The sequence below is a fragment of the Nothobranchius furzeri genome, chromosome 12 (assembly GCF_043380555.1).
Source record: "Nothobranchius furzeri strain GRZ-AD chromosome 12, NfurGRZ-RIMD1, whole genome shotgun sequence".
NCBI lineage: Eukaryota > Metazoa > Chordata > Actinopteri > Cyprinodontiformes > Nothobranchiidae > Nothobranchius > Nothobranchius furzeri.
In genome coordinates, this window is record NC_091752.1 from 13,997,772 (window position 1) to 14,016,072 (window position 18,301).

The 18,301-nt window shown below is 45.1% G+C and overlaps 1 protein-coding gene across 1 annotated transcript in view; it reads left to right on the forward strand.

The window, feature by feature from the left end:
- The window catches only part of btaf1 (BTAF1 RNA polymerase II, B-TFIID transcription factor-associated), a 122,178-nt gene that overhangs the window by 93,848 nt on the left and 10,029 nt on the right, over positions 1–18,301 (forward strand). The window contains exons 26-34 of the mRNA XM_054738604.2: positions 634–786; positions 922–1,043; positions 6,472–6,639; positions 9,297–9,374; positions 9,454–9,583; positions 9,668–9,809; positions 9,891–10,021; positions 12,168–12,290; positions 16,360–16,512. Of these exons, the coding sequence (XP_054594579.2) occupies positions 634–786; positions 922–1,043; positions 6,472–6,639; positions 9,297–9,374; positions 9,454–9,583; positions 9,668–9,809; positions 9,891–10,021; positions 12,168–12,290; positions 16,360–16,512 (1,200 nt within the window). The remainder of the gene's footprint in view (positions 1–633; positions 787–921; positions 1,044–6,471; positions 6,640–9,296; positions 9,375–9,453; positions 9,584–9,667; positions 9,810–9,890; positions 10,022–12,167; positions 12,291–16,359; positions 16,513–18,301) is intronic.

Genomic DNA, 18,301 nt, shown 5'->3' on the forward strand with positions numbered 1-18,301 from the left:
TGGAGTTCCGCTGGTGCTTCAAGCAGCTCTCTTCTTCTTTGCTGAATCCCTACTACCAAAACCACCTCTTGCTCTGCCGCTAAGCTATAGCTAGTAAACAAACGCTGCGGGGATATGCCTGAGTGTGAACGTGCATGACGTCATTGCGCATTACGCTGCCTCTGGAAGACCCGGGGGAAGCCTGCCTGCTCGACCCGAGCATGATCTTACTTTTGATTTTACAGGCCTAAAGAGACAATCACAGTAAAAATGCCAGGGCTCATTCTACAGGACCAGGGCATTACAGGAGAATGTATGAAGAAGACATGTATTATTTCTATACATGTTTTGGCCGTCAAACTTCCATAATGCCCTTTTAAAGGTTTGGAATCAATAAAATGACAGCAGTGCCCAGGTGAATGCACCTGCCTTACTTTGTTTAAACCATTACTGCACACTTCATGTAAATCCTATAAACTCTGTCACTTCTCAAACATCACTGTGTGTGTCTCCTATGAGATTTTTAACTGACTTGTTTTATCGTAACAACAGGAAAATCATGACGATTAACAAGGCTGCCCAAACGTTTGCATCTTGTTCTATATAAATATTCCCTCAACAAATAGATTTGAAATGTTCTCTTCCTTTTGACAGGCAGGTATTCCAGACCCCCCCACGATGTCTGCTGACCTGATTCAGCAGAAAGCAAGGGAGCGTCAGTTCTTGGAGCAGCTGCTGGATGGCAGAAAGTTGGAAAATTATAAGATTCCTGTTCCAATTAAAGCAGAGCTAAGGAAATACCAGCAGGTGTGCCTGAACTGGGAACATTTCTGCTTCAGTCAGGAAAACCTGAATGAACTTCTATTGTAAATCTCTAATCTTTCTCCTTTGGATGAAATGCCATGACCTTAATCACTTGAATCATTCTTGTATTACTTGCAGGATGGAGTAAACTGGCTGGCTTTCTTGAACAAATACAAGCTTCACGGGATTCTGTGCGATGACATGGGTCTGGGAAAGACGCTGCAGTCCATCTGCATCCTGGCAGGAGATCATTACCTCCGGTACAGATTCCCAGCATCTCCTGGTCTTTTTGTGTTTTTGATTCAGTTTCGCTGCTGTTACCATAGATACAACATTGCAGAAGTGGCTTCTATGTTGGAAGTAACGTTTATTGTGATTTAATTGTTTGATGTTTTCATCACATGAAACATGGACAATAACGACTATCCTACTGCTGTGAGTTTATTTCTTTGTAAACTTTATACCTGATTATTGCCTTCCTGAGTAACCTCTGTTCAGAAAAATGGAGGTCTGACATGACACGCTTATAATTTCAGACTAACAGTTAGCTCATCAGTCCTGACAGGAGGTGGTGAAAAAATTCTTGGAGGGTTCTATGAGAGAAAGATTTCCCTTTTTAGTCCATTAGTAATGAATGAACTGTTGGAAAATAACTACAAGTCCAAAACAATCATTCATTTCTCTCATCCAAATCAGCAAACTCACTAGGGATGCAGGGTTTCCCCCAGCGCTGTATAAGCCTGGCAGCCCGCCAGGCTTTGCTTGGCCACCTGCCAGGCTAAGCGTCATGCCCCTCCCCGACCCTACCGTGTCCGCTGACACCAACGGCACAACGAAACTAGAGCCCTCCATTAGCTGATACTGGTGAGAAACAGCAGCAGAGCTGCCTACTCTCACGCCCTGAGCGTGAGAAGAGGCATTTGACCCTCTTCACACGCTCTCACGCCACACCTCCAATCTCACGCTAAACCAGCGCCTGCGCTCCCCAAACACTCATCACGCACAGTGCGTAGGGCTTATGAAAAATAAAAACAGATTATATTAATATAGTTTAGTTTAGTTTATTTGTCATATGCAAGTTAGCACAGGGTCAACATTGCAATGAAATGTGTTTGACGAGCAGCGGCCTCTCAGCAGCATAATACAATAGAAAAAAGAACGAGGTATAATACAGTAAAAGCAAAATATTAGAGAATCATGCTAAAAGTAAAAGCTTACTAAATAGATAAGTAAGTATGGATGACTAAATATAAATATATCTAAAAAAAGTGAGTAGTAACATTAAAATGAAGTAACCAGTGCAGGTTAAATTTTACTTGTGGTGCTGCAGGGTAACATCTGTATCCTGTGTTGTGTGTGTTTAAATGTAATGGTTGAGGTGTCGTATGGCTTGGTGGTAGAAACCGTTTTTAAGTCTCGTAGTCCGAGCAGGCAGACTCCTGTAACGCCTGCCAGATGGTAACGAGGAGAACAGCTGATGCGCTGGGTGGCAGTGGTCCTTGATGATGCTGTGTGCTTTCCGGAGGCATCGCTGGAGATAAATGTCCTGAATGGCAGGAAGCCTTGTGCCAGTGATGTGCTCTGCTGCTTTCACCACCCTCTGTAGTGATTTACGGCTGCTGGCAGAGCAGCTTCCATACCAAACTGTGATGCAGCTCGACAGCAAGCTCTCAATAGCACACCTGTAGAACTTTGAGATGATACTAGTGTTCATGCCAAACTTCCTTAGCCTCCCGAGGAAGTAAAGCCGCTGGCGAGCTTTCTTGATAACAGCATCTGTGTGGAGGGTCCAGGAGAAGTCCTCAGTGATGTTGACTCCAAGGAACTTGAAGCTGCTGACCCTTTCGACCATGACACCGTTGATGTGGATGGGTTGGTGTTCCCTGACTGGTCGTTTCCGGGAGTCCACTATCATTTCTTTGGTTTTGCTGATGTTGAGAGACAGGTTATTATCCAGGCACCACTCGTGCAATGCCGTCACTTCCTCTCTATAGGCCGTCTCATCATTCCCTGTGATGAGGCCTATGATGGTCGTATCATCCGCAAACTTGATGACGATGTTGGACTCATGTTTTGCAACACAGTCGTGTGTGAACAGGGAATATAGGAGGGGGCTAAGCACACAACCCTGGGGCGTACCTGTGCTTAGGATGAGTGATGAGGAAGTGTGTTTACCCACTCTCACCACCTGGGACCTGTTTGTAAGGAAGTTTAGAATCCATCTGCAGATCGGTGTTCCCAGCCCAAGGTCGACAAGCTTCGTGGCAAGTTTTGAGGGTATAATGGTGTTAAATGCCGAGCTGTAGTCGATGAAGAGCATTCTTGCATATGTATTCCCTTTCTCCAGGTGAGTGAGGGTGGTATGTGTTGCTAGTGCGATGGCATCCTCTGTGGCTCTGTTTATCCTATAGGCAAACTGAAGAGGGTCCAGTGTGTCAGGGAGAGAGGAGCAGATGTGACATTTGACCAGCCGCTCCAGGCACTTCATGATGACGGATGTCAGCGCCACAGGACGGTAGTCATTCAGACAGGAGACCACTGATTTTTTGGGAACAGGAATGATGGTGGATGCTTTGAGAGCCGTGGGGACCACCGACTGCCTCAGGGAGAGGTTGAAGATGTTGGTAAAAACCTCTGCCAGCTCGTCTGCACACACTCTGAGTAGCCGGCTGGTCCTGGAGCTTTGTGAGGATTGACCTTTTTAAAGGTCCATCTCACAGCCTCTCTTTTCAGAGTTAAGGTTACAGCCCCACTGTCCTCCTGAGGGTAGAGGATCTGCTCTCTGTTATCTTCATCGAAACGAGCATAAAAGTTGTTGAGCTCGTCTGCGAGAGATGCAGTGGGCTGAACACCAACTGTGCTGACCTTCTTGTAATCAGTGATGCAGCGCAGTCCATTCCACAGTCGCCTGGTGTCGAAGCTGTGGTAGCTGGACTCCGTTTTGTCTCTGTAGTCCTTCTTGGCCTTTTTTATGGACTTCCGGAGGTCGTACCTGGCTGCTTTATATGCATCAGCATCCCCGGAATTAAAGGCAGAGGTCCGCACTTTTAACTTGGCGCGAACGTCTTTGTTCACCCAGGGTTTCTGATTTGGATATATGCAGACAGTGGTTTTGTGATGATTTCATCCATGCTCTTCCCAATATATCCAATGACAGAGTCCGTGAGTTCATTGATGTTACCATCAGCTGCATCCACAAATATCTGCCAGTCAGTTGTCTCAAAGCAGTCCTGCAGGACCCCCTCAACCTCGCTGTCCCATTTGTGAACAACCCTGGAAGCTGGTTTTTCCTGTTTTAGCCTTTGTCTGTATGCAGGCAGCAGCAGAATGGAACAGTGGTCTGCCTTACCAAAAGCTGGGCGGGGGAGGGGTTTGTAACACTCTTTGAAAGGAGTGTAACAATGGTCCAAAGTTTGATCACCTCTTGTGGGAAAGGAGATGTGCTGATAGTACTTAAGCCGGGCGTACACTGTGCGACTTTTTCACTCGCAGCGTTCAGCTTCAGCTCAAACTGTACGACTTCCTCACAGGGCAGATCTCACGAGTCATGTGCTCACATTGCACGACCCAGTTCTCGCATGCGACCTGACTGCTCACACTGTACGTCTGGTAGCAACACGTCGGCCCTAAAAATGTGCTAAAAATAGCAGTTTTTACTCAACACGTCAGACTTTTTTGTCTTGTTTTGCCTGTTGTCCTTCGGGAGTGCTGCAGGAGGACACACAGGGATTTATGGGGGTTGGATTAGGAAAACGAAATAAATAAAGTAAATCTGTGTTTTGTGATCAGTTTAATTTGACATGAACACGACAAACACGCTTTCTTGACAATCTTTGTGAGTAAAAAAAACGTGTAGAAACAAAAACGAACAGCGTGTGTTATTAGGGAAATAGCGAGCGACCGGCGTTGATGCAGGATTGCGCATGCGCCGTGAGCGGTTCTGATACTTTTTTGGATCGTAGCTGCTCGCAGCGCCGCTTCAACAGTGCGATACTATCGCGTCAGAACCGTGCCACAACCCGTGCACGCGCATTGGGTCCACAGCGCGCGTGTGAACGGGACTCGCGAGCGAAAATATACATGGCGAGAGGTCATTTGTGCACTGAGAGGGAGCAAACTGTGTCTGTGAGCGCACAAGGATGCACGCTTTAAACGCCATACGATACCCTCACGAGGGACGAGCGAAATATTAAACACACCAGAAGTCCCTGCGACCTCACGACTGCTGTTCGGCGGCTGGTCACGTGGTGTTAATCGCCTCTCGTAACCCCCTGTACACTACACGACCGCTCGGCGCAAAACTCGCCCCGATGTCGTGGCTTCTCGCACGACTGGAAAATCGGCTCAAAAAAGTGAAAAAGTCGCACAGTGTACGCCCGGCTTTAGGGAGAACCTTCTTCATGTTGGCTCTATTGAAGTCTCCCAGCACAATAAAGGCAGCTTCTGGATTGATATTCTCAAGTCCAGTAATGATGTCATACAGTTCGTCCATAGCATTAGCTACTGAACAACAAGCACACAAACAACACTTACGTAATACTTTAACTGGCATTAATTCACACACATAATCCCATCGGTATAATCCAAGCAGATGTGCTTTGTTCTGCTCTGGTTGTGAGATGGGCGGAGCGGTGAGCTCCACCTGCTGTTGATGGGACGGGCATGCCCGGTTCCTCCAGAACCGTAAGCTGCAGCTGTGCACGCCGCCAAAATGACATGCTTTATTTAGAAATGCAGCCGCGTCGCCAGCCGTTGACAGAGCTTCAGTCCCGAATGTTTCTCTTTTGTTTTCACTCATCAGCCACAGATTGCTACTCACGCTCACAGCAAGCTGGGCTTCCTACCGTGGTGGCTCACTCACACGTTCCCTCTCCTACATTAGTTGATGACGCAGTGAATGAAAACATTACGAATCTTAATGTTTTAATTCACCACTTCACCAGTGTGTTTTTCCTGTTTGTGAGGAAGCCCTCCTCCATAACCAGGTACGAAATGGTACGAAAGCCTGGAAGGGCCAAAACTCCTCAAACTTTTTTTCTACTGCTGATATGAATTACATATGATGGAACAAAGTAAATTTTTTTAGACCCACAGGGGGGAAATTACACAGCAGCGCACACACAGATTACAGGTAAAACTGATTCCAGCCATGTTTTCTTTGATAACTTCTATAACTTAATGCTGATGACCCACATGAACATAATCCTCTGTTTAATGGATGCAACTACATCAATGAAGTTAGCTTAACATGACAGATTTTTTCTCTTGGCAGGAAATAACTGAAAATATTATGTATGACATGATATTGCCCACCCCTAGATGGAATTTAAATCATTTACATGAATTATAATTGAAAGTTCCTGTATGACATTTGTGACATGTAGCTGTAACTCTTTACTGCTGATAGATGGATAATGTGAAGAAGTTCAGGAGAGCTGGATGTTAAATTTTCCTCACGAAAATTAGGCAATATGTGGCAGTAAGATGATATACAAATGTAATGGTATATCTTTTAAACAATTACAGTAATATCATATGAGAACAAATAAACCTGTAACCGGTATTATTCTTATGTTTGACTTTACCCGCTTCAAACGGGCAGAATAATCCCTTAAATGTTTCCATTTAATCTCTAAAATGTTCCTCCTTTTATTTTGATAGTCTCTGCTAACCGAGTGTCCTCTTTAGAGTGCAGGAATATGCCAAGACAAAGGCTCCTGACTGCAGCCCACTGCCCTCTCTGGTGGTGTGTCCTCCCACCCTAACGGGACATTGGGTCGACGAAGTGGCAAAGTTCTGCAGCAACGAGTTCCTGAACCCGCTGCACTACACTGGGCCGCCAACGGAACGGATGCGGTGAGCACTAGTCACAGTTTTTGTGTTTAAGCTCTGAAACTGATCTAGTACAGTGCTCAGCATAAATGAGAACACCCTAATTATAGTCTTGGGAGAAAAGCCACTCTTAAGACTAGAAAATTCAAATTAACAGCTTTCAACCACAGATGGCCTGTATGTGTATAGCACCTTCTTAGGGTTCTACAATCCCTCAAGGTGCTTCACAACACAAGCAGTCATTCACACACACTAGAGGTGGAAGAGAGGTGGAGCTGAGGGTGGGGCTGAGGCTGGGATCAAATGACGACACCCGGTCGAACTAGCTACAAGCTAACCCAAAGCTAACGCGGAGGTGGGAGCTAAGCTAACGGAGATAGCAACCTAGCTACAACCGGAGTTAACTGTGCACAACACCAGAGCTTCTGAGTCAGAGATACGCCGGGCTGACCGCTGGGTAAAACCGGGTGGAACACAGAGGTCTCCCGAGAGCTCCACAAGCCGGCAGTCCGCGCAGCAGACAGAAGCCGCGATCAGACAGAGATGCGCCAAGCTGCGGGGAGGGGAGAACCGGGTGGAAAACATCGGTCTCCCGAGAGCTCCACAAGCCGATAGTGGGAACCCAGCTCCACCAACATGTTATATTTCAACCCATTTTCTAAAGTGCAGCATTATGTTAAATGCACTGGGTTTTACCCTATTACATTTAAATTTCATGGTTAAACAGTACATGTTAAAATCTAAGCTCAGCTCGACAGTGACCTAAAATACATAAATATAATTTTACTTACCGAAAAAAATGAAGTGGTGACTCCTTGGACGCTCTATTAGTGCAATTAATGCCACAGCAAGTCACAAACACAGAGACTCAAAATCCTGGAACAGTTTCCAGGCCAGACCGAGGCTCTACTGAGGCCTTTCCACAGAGCTAGCTCTGTGGTCACGTGGGTCTGATGCTCATTAATTATACAGAATTTTAGGCTTTTAATACACTTAAACAGAAGAGTGAGAAAAAAATTCACCCCCCTCAGAGTTGTCATGAGTGTAAACTAGATCATTTAAACCAAAAACATGTTCTGGTACCAGGCTGTAAACATGTTTATTTCTGCTGTGAAATTGGTATTTTTAACATCATTGAGGATTTGCTCGCTTCTGACACCAGCCCCTAGTGGATGAGGGTGGAACTGCAATTTTTGGTACTTCTGGGATTGCTTATATTTTTAAGCAACATTGTGGGGGCCTGGTGTAGCTACAGCTGGACTGGGGCGCGCTGACAGAGGTGAGGCTTCCGAGCACATGCGCCACCTGTCCCTCCGACCACCAGCAGCCAAGGTGGGTTACGTGTCTTGCCCAAGGACACAACAGCAGTGACAGACTGAGCAGGGCTCGAATCTGTAACCTTCTGATCACGGGGCGAGCTCTAGTCTCCTTGAGAAAGGAAATCATTTATTTTCATAAACAGGTGAGTGCTACAATAAGATCAGCAAAGCTTTACACATCAGTCAGAATACTGTAGCAAAAGTGATCCAAACATTTAAGAAAACTGAAGTGCGACCATCTTACAGAGCCATAATTTTCTAAATAAAAGTACTGCAGAGGTGCAATTTCATAAATATGAAGCTTACATGTGACCCAACAGCTTTTTTACTCGCATCATTCCAGAAGTTCATCGGTGTATTTTTCATGGCTTTATTCATGGTAGTGGAGAATAATCAGTAGCTCATAACTCGCAAAAGTTAAAATTGAAGGAAAATCATAAAAGTTATGTGATAAAGTAATCAGTGGCAAACAAAATAATGCAAATTTATATATATTGGAAAGTATCTTTAAAAGAATAATATAAAAATGAGGAAGAAACGCAAGAAGTTAATCAGTGTTGCTGGTAATCAAACCTATATGTGAATGTACCACAGAAGGAATTAGAGATTAGTATTGGAAAATTGAAATAATTAACTTAAATCAGTCATAAAATGTGTAAAAATTAAAAAATCTCTAGAAATTGAAAAATAAATGAAAATGGAATTTGGATAAACATAACAGTTAGTTAGTGGATTTACTCGCTTTTATCTATGTTTCCTGATCTGAACCCAATCCAACACCTTTTGGGAATTCTGAAGCAACAAGTAGAGTGTCACTCTCCATCCAGCATCCAGGCTCTAAAAGAGGTTCTTCTTGAAGAATGGAAACAGATAGACGATGCAATATGTCGCCAAGACTTGGCACTGTCCTTGGAAACCATGGTGGTCATATGAAATACTAGCGTGGCCTGCCAGACTCATCCTCTAGACAGAGAACTATTCTGGTTACTCACAGGCAGAGAGGCACATGAGGGGCGGGACTAGCCAGCTCAAAAATAACCAATCAGAAACTGTTCGTAAAGAAGGGTTCCCAGGCTGGTCAGGCTAACAAAGTATTAGATGTAGTAGTTTTTCTTGTGGGGTGTATCCATTTTTGCTTCAACCACTTTTACTGAGCTAACTGAATGAAGATTTAGTGATCCAAGTTATATTATTAACATTAATAGAGTTAAACACGTTTTCAATAAAATCCAGCCTTGTGAACATTCTGGAAACTGTTCTTTTGTTCATTGAGCTGCTGATTACATTTGTACTTTTTAAAGGGGTGTACTCATTTATGCTGAGCACTGTTTGAGAGGATTTCTGTGACGTCTCACTCTGCAGGTTGCAGCTTCAGGTTAAAAAACACAACCTCATCGTAGCTTCCTATGATGTCGTACGCAACGACATCGACTTTTTCAGGTGAGTCTTGCTCTTAACCTTTCCATCATGCTAGTTCACTTTTTGTCCTCAGTGATTTTTTTTTGTTGTCATTTTACAGAAATATCAAATTTAATTACTGTATCCTTGACGAGGGTCATATAATCAAAAACGGGAAAACCAAACTTTCCAAAGCCATTAAACAGTTAGCTGCTAACTTTCGTATCATCTTATCAGGAACCCCCATTCAGGTGAGACCTCTCTGGAGATTTAATTTAATTCTCATAAAAGCTCAATCAGGCATGAAAATGTTTGGTTTTCTTGTGTTCTCCCAGAACAATGTCCTGGAGCTCTGGTCCTTGTTTGACTTCCTCATGCCGGGATTCCTCGGAACAGAACGGCAGTTTGCTGCGCGCTACGGTAAACCAATTCTAGCTAGCAGAGACGCCAAGAGCTCCTCCCGAGAACAGGAAGCAGGTATCTCATCTCGTCTTGTCACACAACGAATGTCTGAAATAAAAATTTGTGGGGTGATCCTAATGGTTTTGTCCTCGTCAGGTGTTTTAGCGATGGAAGCCTTACATCGGCAGGTGTTGCCGTTCCTCTTGAGGAGGATGAAGGAGGACGTCCTCCAAGATCTTCCTCCTAAAATAATTCAAGACTATTACTGCAACCTGAGCCCCCTACAGGTCTTCATGTTCTGTTTTAATTTTTACATCTGGACTGATCATTATAGTTCAGTTAAATTTTCTACAGTTGAAAGATAAAAAAATTTTAATACCTAAAAATTAAGATGATTAAAGAAGTTTTAAAAAATGAGAAACGTGAACACCTTAAATTTTTATTTGCATTAGTTCATCGTTGCAGAAGCGTAACATCAAAGTGAAATAATGAAGAAAACCTTACTTCAGCACATTTACAGTAGGCCCGGAACAGGAAGTGGTCAGGATCAGAGTGTGCTGCATTTAAAACGGTCCCTAAAACGACTCCGTTCAGATTGCATCAGCTGCTTTTGTCCATGATCTCATTTCAGTATTACCCCCACACTTACACACCAGCAGTCCTACGTTGGCAATTTTTTTGCTATTTTAACCTAGAATTAAGTGAATTTTGTGTCATCTGTTATAGTTTAGATAAGAACAAAATCTCAGTTTTAATGGTATAGTTTAGATTTTTCTTAGCAAACTTGAAACATGTTCTTATTTACTTTTTCTTTTAAAAAAAGCTAATGGTCTGTATTTTTATAGCGCCTTCTTGGGGTTCTACAACCCCCCAAGGCACTTAACACAATCAGTCATTCACACGCTGATGGTGATGAGCTATGATGTAGCTACAGCTGCCCTGTGGAGTACTGACAGAGGTGCCACCGGTCCTTTCGACAACCACCACCAGCAGGCAAGGTGGGTTAAGTGTCTTGCCCAAGGACATAACAGCAGCATTCTCAGCCAGGATCGAACCTGCAACCCTCTGGTTACTGGACATCCTGCTCTACCTCCTGAGCTACTGCTGCCCAAGAAGCCTGCAAATTTATTTTATTAATTTCTTTATTTAACCATAATTTATCCAGATGAGTGGATAGAGAACTCATTCTCATTTTCTAATGACGATCTGGCCAAGAGGCAGCAGCAACAGACACATAGTTAGCTTTACAACAAAGAACAACAGCAGTAGCTCAGGAGGTAGAGCAGGTTATCCAGTAATCAGAGGGTTGCAGGTACACTCCTCGATGTCGAATGGTTTTATTGACGAGGATGAAGGAGCCCTGCGGCGACATACAAAGCTGAGTGAGCAGAAGCTAACGGCAGCGTGAAGCAGCAGCATGGGCTGAAGACCAAAGCTAAGCAATGCGATAAAATAGATAAAGACTTACAGATACAAGTCGAACAGTAGCATGGATATGCAGCAGTGTGATGGTTGAGCAGCAGCAATCCAAATGAGAAGCAGCAGTATGTACAGTGAGGGATAGTCACCTGTACGTGACTTCAGGCACATCCCTGAATACACCTTTTTCCCTCGAGGCTTGATCGCAGCACACCCTAGTGGCTAGTGGTGACCTCTGCAGATCCGACCACAGAATTCTGCTGTTGTGTCCTTGGGCAAGACACTTAAACTGCTTTGCCTGCTGGTGGTGGTTGGAGGGACCAGTGCCGCCAGTGCTCGGCAGCGGTGGCTGCAATGTAGCTCATCCCACCAGCGAGTGAATGTGGGCTGCATGGTGGCGCAGTGGTTAGCACTGTTGCCTCGCAGCACGAAGGTCGCAGGTTCAAAACTCGCCTTTCTGCGTGGAGTTGCGTGTTCTCCCCATGCATGCGTGGGTTTTCTCCGGGTACTCCGGTTTCCCCCACAGATCACAACATGCCCTATAGGTTAAAAAAAAATACATAAAAATAAAAATTGTAAGTCGCTTTGGGAAAAAGCGTCTGCTAAGCACATAAACATAAATGACTAATTGTGAAGTGCCTTGGGGGGTTGTAGAACTCTAAGGTGCTATACAAATAGAGGCTAAAAAAACCCCAAATAAGATAAAAAAAACATACAAGGTAAAAAATAAGATAAAACAGTTAGACATGAAGACAAAGGACTGTTCTCATTTATAATATGTACAAGCAATCAGAACAGACTTAAAACAGTCTTTAAGTACTCAGAAGCAGGAACATTGATCAGAAACTGATTGCAATAAAATATATAAACAACCAATGATAAATATCAAGACTACATTCACTAGAACCCTCTAGATCTAGTGCTCAGAAAGCTAAAACACAAACATCTGTATGAGTTTTGTGTTTCCTTATATAATTCGATCAATAATCTGGGATTCTAATTCACTGTTTCCAGATTCAGCTTTATGAAGACTTTGCAAAGTCTAGAGCAAAGGCCAATGTGGAGGACAGCATCTCTCATGCTTCTAACGAGGAGGAGGAGAAGCCCAAACTGAAATCCACAGGCCACGTATTTCAGGTACTTGAGTTATGCTTCCTGTAATGGCGTTTTCACATCTGGCTTGGCCTGGTCTGGTCTTGGTAGCATTGGCCCACCCCTGACATGGTCTATGTAACGCGAATGTCTCCGAGCATGTGGGTGGGGCTAATGATGTGCAGAGGGGTCTGTGGTGTTTTCTTTTGTTAGTAAACAGAGACTGCCATGAGCATTATTTGTTTTTGGAAACTGATATGAAGCACACAGCTTTCTACTCTCTCTCACTGGGCGGACTGCCAGAAAGAAGGTCCAAACAAACAAACAAAAAACGGTCAGCTGAGCATGGAAAACTCACATTAATCCACATCCAGGTAAGCTAATGCTAAAGTTAAAGGGTAGCATGTTCATGTCCAATGTGTCGTGGGTCTCCTCCCATTTGGATGTTCCCAGAAAACCTCATCAGGGAGGCATCCAGGAGGCATCCTGACGTAATGCCCAAGCCACCTTAACTGACTCCTCTCGATGTAGAGAAGTAGCAGGTCTACTCGCAACCCCTCCTGGATGATCGAGCTTCTCACCCTATTTCTAAGGGAGATTCTTTCGGTCACTACCCAAAGCTCATGACCGTAGGTGAGGGTAGAAATGTAGATCGACCGGTACATCGACTACATCATCTGCAAGAGACCCGATCCTCAGGCCACCAAAACCGATGCCCTCAACACCTTGGCTGCACCTAGAAATCCTGTCCATAAAAGTTCTGAACAGAATCGGTGACAAAGGGCAGCCTTGGCAGAGTCCAACTCTGACTGGGAACGAGCCCGACTTGCTGCCGGCAATACGGACCAAGCTCTGACACTAGTGGCGTGCATCTCTAACTTCCTCACGGTTCGATCTGATTCCGATTATCTGCCTAAAGATTCGATTTGAGTCTGAAATGCATCACGATTCTTCACACACAAATTTTCATTACTTTATAAAAGCAGTAGAATAGTTTTCAATTTCTTTTTGATTTCGAAATCCCTGAAAAACAAAACATTCATCTATTCACTATAGTGAGCAATAATGTTTAAAGTGTGCTGCCTATAATTACTTAAATAATATAAGAAATAAGGTTTTCAGTAGAGCAGCTTTAAGATAGAATATTACTGAACTTAAAAATAGTAAACAAATACTGTGTTAAGTGATTCTTTCACATCCAGGATCCCAAAACAGAAATTAGCCCAGACATCCGATTTAAATGTAACGGGTACATCTTTGATTACTGGTAATGTTGGCCCTGTATCCCTGTCTGCCTTTTCTGTTTTAAATATGCGCTAGGGCAACGCAGTGCGCATGTCATTGCAACTCTGCCCCCAGAAGTAATTGTAACACCTCAAAACTTTATTGTCCTCGCATAGACATAGACCAGGGGTCGGCAGCCTGTTCCCATCAAAGAGCCATTATTACCCGTTTCCCACAGTAAAGAAAACACTGGGAGCCACAGCAGCCGTGGCGTTGTGGGCGGGGCCTACCCTCAGACAGCAGAGAGCTGCCCACAACAGGTGACAGCAGCCAGTACCGGTCGCTCGTGTACGTCAAAGTTATCTTTCATAAGAAGATAATCAATAAAACTATTCATATAAAGTGGATCCAGAAGTTGTAGCCCGTCTCTGCCTACAATATTTAGATATTTTTCACCCTGTTGGTGGTTTTACTGAGCAGGTGCCACTTTTGTCATACGTTTCTTTTTAAAACATGTTTAGACTGTTCAGAATACAAATCCAGACTCTGTCACGTTTGATTGTTGTAATTAAACTTTGTAGGTGGGGAAGGTCAGAAAAGGATCCGATCATTTTGTTTTCCCTCATTTACAGTGACGGAGATAACGGTGCAGTGCGCCTGGCTCTGGTGTTAATCAAGTTAAATTTGATCTCTTTCCAACAATTTTCACAAGAAAACAGAACAGTTAAAAGCAGGGCTTGTGTTGTGTTGACCGGATAGTTCCCGTTTTTGACTATTTATTTTGACGGAGAAAGAATAGAAAGACCCCGACGCATGCAGACGAACTGACAATTTATTCGTTTTGCACATCGCAGATGTAGCTAAATCACTCAAGAAAAGATTCCCATCTGAACATCTGAGCTGGACACTGCTCAGCGCAGCTCGCTGTCAGCGCGTACGGTGCACAGCAAGCTGAAGATGTGGAGAGGGGCTTGGAGCGCGTCGCAGAACCAGAGTGCATGCAGGAAGATTCCTCCGACTGAAGCGAGACTTGTCACCTAGAATATGTTCCCTGATTATGAAACTTTGGCTGAATAGCGCTTGTTCCTGTCTCCAATGTGGCGACACATCCAGGAACCTGTCTGAGGAGAATCCCAGAATCTCACATCCTCGTCAGCTCAGAAAGCGCCTATGATTACACACAAGCGTGACCCGTCAACCCGGTCACAGTAAGACCGGGTTGGACCTGTTCAGGTTTACGCAGACAATCTTTACATTTAGAATTGGCATACAGATGAAAAATTAATGCAGTAAAATATAAAGCATTTTATTCATTATTTTACAAGCACAGAGAGCCACATCAGATGTATGAAGAGCCGCATGCGGCTCCAGAGCCGCGGGTTACCGACCCCCGACATAGACATAGGGAGAAAATCTCATGTCACATTGCTGCATCGATGCGGAATCATGCACGGCTGAATCGCGATGCATCTTGGAATCGATCATTTTTCCCGCCTCTATCTGACACCAGTCGTACAGGGGCCTAACAGCCTGTATCATAGGGCCTGGTACCCCCATTCTCCCGGAGTATCCCCACAGGGCCTCCCAAGGGATACGGTCAGACGCCTTCTCCAAATCTACAAACACATGTAGATTGGTTGGGCAAATTCCCACACGCCCTCAAGGACCCCTCTAAGGGTATTGAGCTGGTCCAGTGTTCCACAGCCAGGACGAAAACCACATTGATCCTCCTGAATCTGATGTTCAACAATCCGATGGACCCTCCTCTCCAGAACCCCTGAAAAGACCTTACCAGGGAGGCTCAGAAGTGTGATCCCCCTGTAGTTGGAACACACCCTGCGGTCCACCTTTTTAAATAAGGGAACCACCACCCCGGTCTGCCAGTCCAGTGGAACCACCCCCAATGTCCATGCGATATTGCAGAGCCGTGTCAGCCAACCCAGCCCTACAACATCCAGAGCCTTAAGGAACTCAGGCGGATATCATCCACTCCCTGGGCCTTGCCACCAAAGAGCTTTTCGACGACCTCAGTGACCTCGGCACCAGAGATTGGAGAGCCCAACTCAAAGTCCTGAGACCCTGCTTCCTCACTGGAAGACGTGCCGGTAGAATTGAGAAAATATTCAAACTTTGAAGTATTCTGCCCACCGATCCACATCGTCCCGAGTCAGCAGCACACAGTCCCCGCTATGAATCTTGTTGGTAGCGCACTGCTTTCCCCTCCTAAGGCACTGGATGGTGGACCAGAATCTCCTCCGAGCCTTACGGAAGTCTTGCTCCATGGTCTCACCAAACTCCTCCCATGCCCGGATTTTTTCCTCCGCGACCACTCGAGCTGCATTCCACTTGTACTGCCGGTACCTGTCGGCTGCCTCTGTAGTCCCACAGGCCAAAATGACTTGATAGGACTCTTTCTTCAGTTTCACAGCTGGGGTTGCCGCTACGACAGATTCTGATGACCCTGCGGCCACAGCTCTGGTTGGTCGCCTCAACAATAGAGGCAGGGAACAGGGCCCATTCAGACTCGGTGTCCCCCGCCTCCCTCAGAACATTTTAGAAGTTCTGTCGAAGGTGGGAATTAAAGCGCCTACTGACAGGAGACTCCGTCAGACATTCCCAGCAGACCCTAACAATATGTTTGGGCCTGCCGGGTCTGACCGGCATCCTGGTAGCCAACTCGCCACCAATAGGGTCATGATGATGGATCATCATGGTGATTATGATGATGATGTTTACAGCCATAAATAACTGAAGTAAAACTTGCACAGATATAAAGGTTTGAGTTTTGGCTCCACACAGACTTGCAATTACCTTTTCAGTCATTCAGTACACATGTATTATTTTGCTGAGCTGGGGGTGTTCATTAATGCTCTCATCTGTGCTCTTCCAGGCTCTGCAGTACCTGAGGAAACTCTGTAACCACCCCAGCTTGGTTCTGACTCCTCAGCATCCTGAGTTCAAACGGATCACCGAGCAGCTGACTGCTCAGAACTCCAGCTTACGCGACATCCAGCACGCGCCCAAACTCTCCGCCCTTAAACAGGTAACGGTTCTGCCCTACTGATCCAAAACCAGAGGATTTGGATCTGGCCAGTTGTTATGATCTAGGTCGTCTAGGTAACCTAGTGTGACAAGAAGGGTGTGTACTGTGTATTTAAAAAGGTAAATCAAAAGTGTTTACCAGAAAGGACACAATAACACATTAAGCAGGGGTGCTCATTACGTCGATCGCGATCTACCGGTCGATCGCAAAGGTACGTGGGTGGATCTCATGAAAAATTATGTCAGCCTATCAGCCATCCTGTAAAGCCTGATTCATGCTTCTCCGTCTGCGTCAGTGCGGAGACACACAACGTCCTTGCGGGCCTGCTGGAGAGCTCCGCAAGGACAGACTGAGTCGAGCTCTCTTTTCTAAACATCTGTCAGTCAAGACGGACAATGCAAGCTTGTGATTGATCAGGACGCCACTGTCGTCTACACCGCCGCCATTGCGCCCTCAAAAACATAGGGCCGAGGATAACTAGCGGCAGACACGGAGAAGCTTGAAGAATACCTCGCGGCTGGGACAGAGGAGAGGTTCCTGTCAGAAATAAATAAAAATCGAATCTGAGCAATCGTAGAGTAACGGATTGTTAGGAGTCGTTCTGTGTGGAGTAAGTTTTACATGGACATGTTGTCTGAGAGTGCACCCTCAGCCTCTTCTGAGCTGTCATTCTCTGGTTGCGTGTATGATCTGGGAGCAGAGGAGGTTCTGGGAGGTTCTCATAGTTGTGAAATAAAACATGAACAGGAATTGGATTTGTGAGGTTTATCTGTTGCTCTACAAAGGGTCCCAAATCCCAGCACAGCAGAAGGATTTCCTTTGAGATCATTACGCTCACGGAGAACTTGTTCCCTCCAGAGAGCACATTCTGGTAAATCCTCCAATAACACAGAACAGCCATGATATCATGTCAGATTTCCATTGGTCACAGGTGTCTTATATTGATTTTTAGCTCCAATTATGCGAAAAATCCATTTTTCCCACTGACAAAACTACATACTGAATGAATAAAATTTGTGGATGAGTAACACGTTTGGATGACTGAGACATTTGGTATTGCACTTCTTTGTTCTGCCACTAGATGCTGTCCGTACGCACGGTCAGAGCAGTTCTTACGTTTAGGAACGTTTCTACGCACAAGTACAAAATGATAAATACCACACAATGCGTAGAATAGTTCCTACGCATGAAATACACACAAATCTGTGTGTAAGTACGTTTGATAAATGAGGCAGCTGGAGAAAACTGTAGTTTCACAGCTTTGTATACATTTAGCTAACATTGACCTAATCGAGCCATTTCATTCTGAGTGCTGCATTTGACACAGTCTCTCCAGGGGTGGATCTTTAAAGCGCCCGAGCACCAATGGCGCTAAATTTTCTCGTCGGGCGGTAAATACTTGACGACTTACCGCCCGGGTGGCGCCCAAGCCTTATTTGTCATTTACACACCGGCTTTCACCTACATCATGGCCGCGCCCTGTACGAAGCCGCCGTTTTCGTTTCGCGTGCGTGAACCTGCGCGCCTCTAGCCACGTACTGCACGATTCTAGTTATAGTCACGTGAACTATAAGTTCACTATTAAACACGAAGTGGAACCATGCTAGAAACACACAAGCACGCAGGAAGATCGCGCCACCACAGGGATGGGATTTCTTGATTAAATCTCCGGCAAAACGCTTTAAAACTGGTGAGGAGAAGCGAGACAGTTTGAAACGGTATGAAGCAGAGAAGCGTGTGCGTAGGTGGAATGTTTCTTGGCGGTTTAAAGAAGACGGGAGGCGCAGAG